General features: G+C 24.1%; 1 protein-coding gene across 1 annotated transcript; it reads right to left on the bottom strand.

Annotated features, from left to right (window-relative positions):
* Positions 1 to 3,166: 3,166 nt before the first annotated feature.
* Positions 3,167 to 3,881, bottom strand: OCT59_008697 (uncharacterized protein; the record flags this gene model as incomplete). The annotated part of the gene is made up of 2 exons (XM_066142690.1): positions 3,167 to 3,177; positions 3,311 to 3,881. The coding sequence occupies 2 exons, from the start codon at positions 3,879 to 3,881 to the stop codon at positions 3,167 to 3,169; spliced, it is 582 nt and encodes a 193-aa protein (XP_065999548.1).
* Positions 3,882 to 12,003: the final 8,122 nt, after the last annotated feature.

The following is a 12,003-nucleotide window of genomic DNA, read 5'->3' as shown; positions in this document are numbered from 1 at the left end:
ACAATTAATGATACAACGCTAGTAGAATTAAGAAAATTTCATAAATTAAAGGAATTTATTGATACGCATTGTCAAATTAGACAATATTCATTTCAGGTATGTCAAATAGAGTAAAATGCACTTATATATATTCATTGTATTCGAAATTTATCACAAAACTCTAATTTCTGCAGATTAAGAAATGCAATAATAGTGAATGTACTATCTGTTTACCAGTTGAATTACCAATTGAAGTATTTGATGAATTGCATTTTTTGCCTGATCCTGAACCATCTATTGGTAAGAATTATACAACCTTTTTGCATAAAGTGCTCAAATTTCTAATTATATTTTTGGGCGTTTTTATTTTAGCTGATTCTAATCATTATAAGGATTTTTCAAGTATATATGGGACTCAAACATCTGAAAACTTTCGTCCAAGTAAAGCAGGACAACTAGAAGCTGATAATTTACCCCAGGGCATTTTCAATAATAATCGTGTTCGCGAATTCGTTGAATGTGATTTTTGTGGAAAAATTCGATGCATTTATAGTATGAGTGCTTTAAAAAAAGGAGCAGATATCCACATTACAGCTCAAAATAAATGATAATGATTTTACTTGTGGAATTGAAGAATGGATGCCACCTTCACATGAGCTGAAAGGTATTGTTTTTATTCGTCAATCTCTTAGCTGTGATTCTCCAATTGAAAGTGGTTATTATTCAAATCGCCTAAAAAAACCTCCTATTTGTTATTATTGTGGTAAAAATAATTCATTGGTGGAGGCAACTGACGATTTACTTCATGGATATCAATCTGTATATCCACTTTGTTCTAATTGTCAACTTTCGGGTCATTCTTTTCATACTTGGGGTAAGAAAAAAGTTGGTGAATTAACAAGAAAAAGGAAAAGAGAATAATTTTTGTATTATATAATCTTTTAATAAATAATTTGTTAAGTAAAATGATTGTTATTTTATCTTTATTATCGTATTTTTATAAAATCACGTGATATACAAAATGTACATTTAAATCTGAATTTTTTGAAATAATGAGGGGGGGTTGATGTTAAACGAGACTATTTGTTGGAACGGCCTAAGTATGATTTAAAAAATCTATCAAGCATATAGAAATCATTAAGAAATCTTTTTTTTCAGAATTAGTGTCAAATTTATTAGTATCTAATTTACCTAAAAAAATAATCAGAACAATTAATTACTTTTCTAAAAGAATCTAAACAGTTAATTTAATAAATCATATTTATATAAAAAAAATATGTATAGTTAATAGTTATGAAAATTTTTATAATCTACATATAAATGCTTTACTTAAATTAGGCTTATGTATATAATAAATATGTTAATCTATTAAATATATAGTATAATATCTATTAGTCTGTTTTCTTATTTATACCTGTATATTACTGCACATATATCTGCATAGGACCCCGCTTACTTATAAGATAGGTCACTCTCAGGACTAAGATAAAAATCATATATAAAATTCTTTGCAGATTCTACTATAAAAGGAAATTTTATGTTACATTGTTATGATTTTTTTCCTTTTTAGCTAATTAACCAATAGAATTTAAGAAAAAAGTAAGGTAAAAACTATTAGTAAAGGGTCAATTTTCTATAAGGATCTTTATTATAAATAAGCGGATCCTGTCTGTATCTACTATTTTGCATTATTAATAAAAAAAGTATTTTTTGCATTTCTTCACCTGTAGATTTATATATTTTTTGCTACATATAGATGGTATATAATATACAAATATACATAGATAGATAGATAAACTGTACTGTATAATTAGTTAAACTGTACTATATGTCATATAATTAAATTAAATAAGTTTATACAATACAGTACAGTACTTATATATATATATAATATACGTATAAAAGTTATACTGTTATACATGCTGCCCAAATTATTTTGGGATGCTATTAGGGTTGGTAAAATAACCGTTAGTTATGAATTTGGTTAATTAACCGGTTAATTAACGGTTAGTTAACGGTTAATTAACCCATAAATAACCTGTATATATAATTTTAAGGAAGTTAAAATAAATTTATAATTTATTAAATATTATAAAATTTTAATATATTTTATTTATTCTTCATCATCTAAATTAATAACATTTGCTTCAAATCCAAATATACTATCATTATCAGAACTATTATTATTATCATCTTCTTTATTTTCATTATCAGAACTATTATTACTATCTTCTTCATTTTCATTAAAATTACTAATCTGTTTCTTTTTTTGTATTTTTACAAGTCTATTACACATTCGAAGATTTCCATAAATATAAACTAATTTTTTAACACGTTCATTTTTCAATCTATTTCGAATTTTATTATGAATAAAACCAAAAGTAGAAAAATTTCTTTCTGCAGCTGCAGGAAGATGTAGGAATTGAGAGAATTTTAATAGCCAGTTGTTGAAGTTTACTAGTTGGCCGTGATTGCCGCCATAAAGATGAATTAAGAATATTAGCAGATTTCCAAATAATTTCATTATCGTAAGGTGAATTTTTATTACGAAAATTTACCAATTCAGCAAATAATTCTACTGCTTCTTCCTGATTAAATCTTTTATTTACAAATGTTGTAAATTCTACATAACCAATAGATTCAACTTCATCATTTTTACTTTTTTCCAAAAATTGTGGATCTAACATATAAGCTGTTATCGTAATAGGATGATAAGTATATTCCCATCGCTTTGCAATAAGTTCTTGAAGTTTATCAGAAAAATTACAATCTATTTGATTAATTTGATTCATTACTTCTTTGAAATATGAATAAACATTTGAAAGAATTGAAATATCTGATTCAAATAACTTTAATGCTGAAACCATTGGTTCCATAATTTTTGTTATTATATCTAAATCTTCCCAAAACTCATCTGATAAAATATGAGCTCTTAAAGTTAAATCCATATTTTGACGAATTCTTATATCCATTAAAGCCTGTTCAAGTGCTGTTCTTGAATTTTGAAGTGATTGAAAACAAGCAAGATGTGTTCCCCATCTTGTAAGTGCTGGTAAAACCAATGCAATTTCTTTAGAATAATTTTCTTTTTGAATACGTTTCAATTTAGCTGTTGCCTGTACATGTGCCTTAAAATAATTGACCAACTTTTTTGCATTTTCAACAACAGATTTAATTTGATCAATCTTTAAAATATCACTAATTAAAAGATTCATTACATGAGAATTACATCCTAAACAAACAATACTTGGATAACTATCTTCAATAATTCGCCAAGCTGCTTTCATTACACTAGCTGTATCTGTAATAACTGCTGAAAATTTATTAATACCAACAATTTCCATTTGTTTAATAATTTCATCTGCAACCCATTTAGCTGTATGAGATTCTTCACCAGAATAAATAGCATCAAAGAATAATGGTTTTGGAGTACAAATAACAAAATTTTGAACTGATTCTCGATTAATATTAGACCAACCATCTGAAACCATTGTAAGAGATTTAGCTTGTAAAATTTGTTCATTACATTCAGCTTTAACTTCATCAAAAACATCATCAAGTAATTCATCAGCAAGTTTTCTTCGATTAGGTAATTTGAATGCTGGACGTAATTGTTGAAAAAACTGAATAACATAATTATTTTCAAGAAAAGAAAAAGGAACTCCAGCAGCAAATAATGCTTGAGCTAGTAAAATTTCAAGAGTATCTTGTTCTTCTTCACTCATACGATCAACAAAATTCTCAATTGTTGTATTTTTTAAATGCTTTTTTGATGTTTTTACTGTAGGAATAAAAGTAGAAGTAGTAGCATCAGAAGTTTCTAATAGTTCAGGAATTTGTTGTTTCTTTGTTTTTGCACTTTCTGGAGCTCTAGGACAACTATCATTAAGATGAACTTGCATTCTTTTAGCTGTACCTTGTTCAAAAACTTTAGAACAATAATTACAACGTACAGAAGGATGTGTTTTTTTCTTAGACCTACTACTTTCTTCATTACTTTCTGCTTCAGTAATTATCGTCCAATGTTTCCAAACAGTTCCCTTTTTTTTTACCATGATAATGAACAATAAATTTGCAAAAAAAAAGTGTTTTTTTAAAAAAATTTATCTTAAAAAAAAGATCATGCAATATGTAGATCATAGATTTAATCAATATTTATATTAATTAATATTTAATTGTGTAACAAAATAATGGATTATCATTTAATCACATGATTTAAATTCTGCATTTTGATTGGCTAATTATAAATAACGGTTAATTAACCATTTTAAATCAATCATAACTAACAAAATTAACGGTTAATTAACCATGGTTAATTAACCGTGGTTAATTAACCCCCATCCCTAGATGCTATAATTCATTCAGTTTATATATAATTTACTATGTAAAGTGCCAAAATAATTTGGGATGCCATAATTGAATTTGGGATTTTACTTATAATTACGGCAATCCAAAATAATTTGGGTGGCATGTATATATACTGTACTATATGAAAAAAACAAAAAAAAAATTTATATAATATAGCTAAAAATGCTAAAAATTGAATTACATGATAAATATTATAAAATTTTTTTTAATTTTAAAATTTTTTCACAAAATAATTTTATTTATTATATTAAATACATTGTTAATTAAAAGCAAAACTAACGCATTTATACTTTGTAATGGTGTTAAAAATTATAAGTTTATTTTATGTTTTATTAAAAAAATTAATAAATTTGAAATCAAAAATTTTATTTTAATACTTTACTAAAAATGGCCAATTTTTTGAAATGATTTTGTAATAATTTTAAAATACTACAAAAATACATTTAATACATCAAAATGTTTTTATTATATTTTTGCTATTATTTTGTAATTATATTGTATCTAGGTCTATAAAAATAACTCAAAATAATATTACAATAATTTTTTAATATTTTTGGTATTATTTTATTATTATAATATAATTAACTTTGATATTATTTAATATTTTAATCTCAAAAATACCTCAAATATATCTTGATATATTTTAAAAATTTTACAAAATAATTGCACAATTGTTTTGAAAGCCATTGTATCTAGGTCTATAAAAATATTTCAAAAAATTAGCCATTTTTAGTAAAGTATGATTAGTAGTAAACAATATAAAGAAGATAATTTAATAAAATAAAAAGAATAATAATGGGGACAATATACTGATAAGGCTGCTCCAATTTAATAGTTTGTTTAACATCCTAATTTTATATAAAAATTGAGGGGGGGGAGGGGGTCAAATTAAGTAAACATTTAAAAATAAACAGTTTTTTCTTTATCACTCAATGCATTTTTACTAAAAATACATCTTAATTTATTACAGATAATGCAATTAATAAGTTTACATATATTACTTTTATTAATTATACCATTTTCTTTGGTAGATTCAATTACACTGAAAAGAAATTCTTTTAAATAATATACAGATTGGTGATGTTATTATAAGTCACGTGATATAACATATATTTGTTTATTTTTAAAAATTTTTCAAAAATGAGGGGGGTGGGTACGTTAAACAAACTATTAAATTGGAGTGGCCTAAATAAAGTAAATAAAGAAACTAACAATAAAAATAATACAGATCAAAAAGTGAAAAATCAGGCATCAATCAGTCACTACAATCAACTATTTGATTGGTGACCAATTGGTGACTAATTGATGCCTGATTTTTCACTTTTTGACCTGTATAAAATAAAAAAAATAATGAAAAAATAATAATGAAATAAATAAATGAAATAAAATGAAATAAGAAGATGGAGATAAATAAAGAAAAGGTAAAAGAAACAAAGAAATAAAAAAATGAATAAAAAAAGAATAAAGAGAATATATAAATAAGAGTAAAAAAAAATAAAGGAGATAAAGAAAAATGAAGATAAAGAAAGAAAGATATGATGAATAAGAATAGATAGATGGTAAGAAATAAAAAAAAAGGGATAAAAAAAAGATAAAGAAGATGAATATAAATTAAGGAAAGATCAATAAAAGATTAAGCATGAATTTATAAAGATTAATGACAAAATCATAATATTTAAAAAACAAAAAGATAAAATCAAATGAAAATAACAAAACTCACAATTCCACAAAGAAAAAGACAAATAAAAGTTAGTAAGAAATGAAATATAAGAAATAAAAACAAAAAACAAAAAACAAAAAAGTACCTTTAACTGCAATTTAAAAATCTAAGAAAATAAAAATTAATGACCTATAAAAAAAGAAGAAAATTAGAAACAAATATAAGAAACAAAATAAAAAAAAAAGAAAATTAAAAATAAAGCAAAAACAAAAACAGAAAAAATTAAAGATCAAAAAGAAAGAAATAAAAGGGTAGGATTGGTAATAATACAAAGGTAAAATAAAATTTAAAAAAAAATATCACTTTATTTACCTGTTTTCTTATTTAGAAAAGTACACATATTATCTGAAAAAAAAATAAAAATTAGTAAAAAATGAAAGTAATAAATAAACAAATAAATAAATGCAGGTATTACAGTGTGTTGCAAAAAAAACCGGAATTAAAAAATCAGTCATAACACCATGATGATCTCACCAAATTGTACGTAAAATAGCTTATTTGAAAGATGGAAACCCATAGATTTTATCAATAATAAATTAATATGGAATTTATTTTAGTAATTTTTCTATAATTAAGCTTATAATTATATTTTTCTTATTTAAAAATTTTTTATAACTATTTTAGAGCAAATTTATATTTTTTTTGCATAATACTAAATAATATTAAAAAAATTTTTTTTTATTCGCAATTTTCCCATTTATCTTGATAAAATTTGAGAAATTTCTAGTGAATTTGCATCCATTTTTTAATTTAAGAATTTCATGTCAAATTTTTCTTTAAAATCAACATTTGTAGTTAATTTTCTCAAAAAGTAAAAATGTACTAGAGCCCTAAATAATGTCAAAACGTAGCCCCAATATTCAAGTTTATTTTGCATTTTAAATGATAAAAATTGGTTTTGTTTTAAGTAAACTACACGCATTTTTGTAATTTGAACCATTTATTAGCATTTTTTACTATATACCGAAATTGTGATAACTTAATGAATAAAACTCTCATCATTTTATCATAAAGGTTTATTTACTGCAAATTTTTTGATATTTATTTTTTGGCATTATTCTTAATAATATTTGAGTATTTTAAATTAAATCTAATCCACCAATGTTTTATAAATGTAATTTAATTTTCTGTTATATTTTTTAATTTGAAATAAATAATTATTGCTGATTTTTTCAAAAGATAATGAAGTGTTTATAACTTCAAAAGATATCAAAATGTAGCCTTGGGTCTCAGATTTATTATATAATTTACATAATGTAAATTGAATTTATTTTGGGCGTATAACATGCATTTTTATCACGTGAACAGTTTTCTGGTTTTTTTTGCAACACACTGTACATAATAAAAAAGATTGTACTATTTGAACACAACTAATCATACAACTAAATTTATAGTATAACTTGATAAAGAATTTAATCTAAAATTGCAAATTGCAATAACAAAGATGTCAGAGATAAATCATATAAAATAAAGAATTTGTTAAAAGAACTACCCACATATAAGATTTTATTCAAAAGAAAAATTGAAGGAATTACTAATGAACTTTGCAAAAGATATGATAAAGGATTGATAAAAGATTAGGATCATATATAGAGATGCAAAAGTAATGAAACGGATATAGATATAATCATAAAAAATCAATATATAATTTTGAATCAAAATTAATTATTAAGAAAAATTAATTTTGATTTTATAAGAATTATTGAATAACCATCAGTAATTCTGAAAGAAATGAATAGAATGTGAGAAATTGTAAGAGCCATTTACAACATAAATTTTATTAACCAATTATCTAATAAAAAAGAAAGCAAAGGGGTTGTTAAAAAATTATGGAACTTTATATATGAAGAGATAAAAAGAAGAATCTGGATTAAAAGATGTGAAGACATAGTAGAATTAGAAAGAGAGAAAGTTTGGAGAAAAGGATACTAAAAAAAAAGAGAACTAAAGAAAATTTAAAAGAAGCAATTAATGAAAAAAAAGGTAATAATGATGCAAATAATAGTAAAATTAAAAAACAAAAAACAGAAAATAATATAAAAAAATTAGAAAAAAATAAATATAAAATTATTAGTTTAGTATCGTTGGATAAAATGAAAGGGAAAATAACAAAAGGAAATAATATAAATAGAAAATGGTATTTAATATTATACTTAAATTAATTAGCACATCTTAAATATTATTACACTAGGAAACGGGAACCGTTGTAAGTCCGGAACGAAAAACTAAAATTTGCCGATTTCATTGGGTGACGATCACGTGGCGGACAGATAAACTCACGTGATCGATTTTTTTTTCATAGTGCGTAGACATATATTGTCCTTCGCTTCGCTCCGGACAATAATTTAGTTTAGAATATTTAGAATAGTTAGAATAGTTTATTATTAAAATAGGATAATAGGATAAACTTAGTTATAGGGAATAAGAAAATTTAATTTTTCTTACACTCTAAATATTTTTTTTTTATTTAATTATGTAATTTCTTTGATTTAAGATAATTAATAAAAACATATTACTATTAAAAAAAAAAGAATCTAATCTAAATTTTCAAGTATTCATTGTACATATTGTACAAATAAAAACTTGATATAATGAAATTTCACGTGATTTATATATCAAAATTTTTTGATATATCAGAAATTTTGATATACCAGATATTTTTACTGGAACGAATAGTTCTATTATATCAAATTTCACTATGTATTTCATCTTTATTTTTGGTTAAATTTGACCAATCTATTCCTGAGCTTTTTAGAACAGTACTTCATTACAGTTAGAGATAAATCTTTTATAATCTTCTGTCATATACCTATTCGCAAGCATCCAATTTTATAAATTCTAACCAATAGGATCCATCACATTCATATTTCATACTACATATTCAAATCAAAAACAAACCTACCTAACTTTGTCCGCTTGTAACCAGGAGCTTGAATAATATACCTGATTGAATACAGTACGTAATGGCACCATAGGAGGGTTATGGTACATTTTGCCAAAATCCATTTCACTGAAACCCATTTTGCTATTTCACCAAAAGGATATTTCACTGATTCTCTGAAGGATATTTCACCAGATTATAACAAAATTGAAACATAAAAATTTATTAAAATTAATTAAAATTTATTATCCACATAAATCATAAATTTTACATGAAAAATATTATTTATTATTTATACGCAATAAATAAAAAATAAAAAAAAGCAGATTATTAGATCACTAATTACATACCAAATCCATGAAATAGTACTATAGTGGATACTCTGTATAAAATTATCATTTTTACATTACAGTAAATTACATATTACTAAAGATGGTGACGGTCTTGTCCAGTTTTAAGAAATTTGATTATTCTATGGATATTTAAGTATACACCAATGCTCCCTCCCTTCAAGACATTGGTGAGATATTTTAATTATTTAATCCCCTCATAAGAAGTCGATCTGTTTTTTATTCCATCTTTTTTTCACAAAAAGCTCATATTTCCAGAATTAATAACCTTATATCATGGAATTTATCAAATTATTTACATTTTCTGTGAATGGATACATGAAAGGCTCATTTTTATGGAGTTTTTACAGAAATGATAAAATTTTATAGGTCCAATCAGACAATTCAGAACTAAATAGAATTTGTGTATTTTCTTGGTCAGCTAATTTTGGGCCCTTTATGTGCAAAAATTTCAGGGTGCAGATCATTATTTTTTTTCTATGGTGGCCGTCACCTATAAACCACACTAATATCATGTGACTTCAAATTTTTATAAATTGTAAATTGAATAGTAAAAAGAAAAAACTAAACTGATAAAATGATAGAACAACATGTACTGAACATTTCTATCGGGTTATTTTATAGAATTTAATAAGAATTTTAATTAATATTATGGGTTAAAGTTAGATAATTTTAATAAGTAGCCATAATAAAAACATAAAATTTCGGACTAGTTTTTATGTAATTTTTATGGATTTTACAAAATTCCATGGAAATCCACAAGAATTCCATGTAATATAGCAAAAAAAAATTTTGTCGCTCACACAGCAATTATTATATTTTAGCAAAGTACTTTAAAAATAAGTTACACAATATAAATAAATAAAATTTTAAATTTCGGATTATTATTAATATTGTTGTTTATAGGTGACGACCACCATAGAAAGACCAATGTCTAATCTTTATATGACCTTCTAAATCTATTTTAGTAAAACTTATAGACAGACATTTGATAGGTAAGTTTTAAAATTTGATAAAACATTTGTGTCACAGTTGAATTTTTAAAAATTTGTTTAATTTTCATTGATGTAAAAAATATGTATTCATTAAAAAAATAAAAAAAAATAATGTATTATTCATATACAAAGATAAAAAAAAATATGGGTTATTAGTAGAAATTTGCATATATCCAAGATTAATCAATAGCTGCAATCAATATTGATACTGTAATATGATAATCTAATCAATTAATTAATTTGCCATTCCGACACAACATTAATTAGTTAATTAACCGATTAACGCTTGATCAATCAATCATCATCTCAAATTCCCGACACAACAATATAGTTAATTTGGTTGATCATCTCAAAATTGAAATCGCAAAATTTGGTTGATTTTTTAGTTTTTGGATCGAAGTAGACTATTATTATAAAGTGATCAATAACAGCTTACATAGGACATATACAATAATATTAATTATCGGAAATATTTAATTGTGGCAGTAGAAAAATTTCCCAATGATCATTAGATCACTCAATTCGACAATATAAATATTCTCGGATTTTATCGCATTTCCATCTTCATTCTCAAAAAAATAAAAAAATAGATACATTTTAAAATCTATATAAAACTTTCAATCTTTACTTGAACAACTTTCAAAATCCCATACCATAAAACACTTCCTTCTTCCTTAAGACATCATGAAATTAAATTTTCTTCTCGCAATCCTCTTGTCACTTGCCGTTATTTCCCAATCAGCTCCTACAACTATTGAAAAAAGAGATGATTGCATTGATGATGAAGGACCAAGTTGTGGTGTGGGTCATTAAAACTATATAAAGTACATTATATTTTCAATTTCTTATTATTTGTTCCTGTTTTTGAATTTCTGAAAGTAACTCGTTTTTTACATTTTTTTTCAGTGTATTTAAAAATGAAAAAAAATTTTTGAGGCTGGATCTCGTAGATTTTTAAATTTTTTTGTTTGTAAAAATTTTGTTTGTTTATTTTGAAAGTGACCGTAAAAATTACTAATCACATAAGATCTGTTCAATGTTAAAAAAATTTTTTATCGCCTTCTTGTATTAAAATAGAGAAAAAAAATCCTCGATTCCTTATGAAACTTCATATAGACAAAAAAACACGCAAAATATTTATTTACAAATAAAAATTTCTTTAACTATTATAAAAAAGATCTTAAAACAGAAGAATGAAAGTGTAAAAATGTGAAAGCATCAAAACGTGAATCTTTTTATACAATTATAATATAAAGAGATTATTTTATATTATTTAGCATTAATTTGTTGTTTTTTTCCTGTGCATTCGCACAAAAATGCATGATGTGTTATATAATGTGGTAAATAATGTTTTTTGAGATAAAATTCTGTCCTTATAATAAGCGGTAAAATTAAAACAACACATTATGATAATTAAATCCTAACTAAATTCCACTGTCAAACGTAACAGTGTATGAGGGTGCACATTGCGTCCTGGCATCTCGATAAAAAAGAAGTTTAATAATTATAATTAATCATTATTTTCCTGGATTTCGTTGTTAGGAGGATTCATGCCGTCAGGAATGGGATTTGCTTCTAGTGCAGTATTCAGGTTGTTACTTCTGGTTGAATCGTACTATTAGGTGAAGTCATGAAGAATTTATGAATACGAAAGTCTTGATAAGCGTCTATCGTACACGTGATGCACGAAATATTTAAGTTTTTTGAATC

The sequence above is a fragment of the Rhizophagus irregularis genome, chromosome 16 (assembly GCF_026210795.1).
Source record: "Rhizophagus irregularis chromosome 16, complete sequence".
In the NCBI taxonomy this organism is placed as follows: Eukaryota; Fungi; Glomeromycota; class Glomeromycetes; order Glomerales; family Glomeraceae; genus Rhizophagus; species Rhizophagus irregularis.
This window is presented reverse-complemented; position numbering and strand designations above follow the sequence as displayed.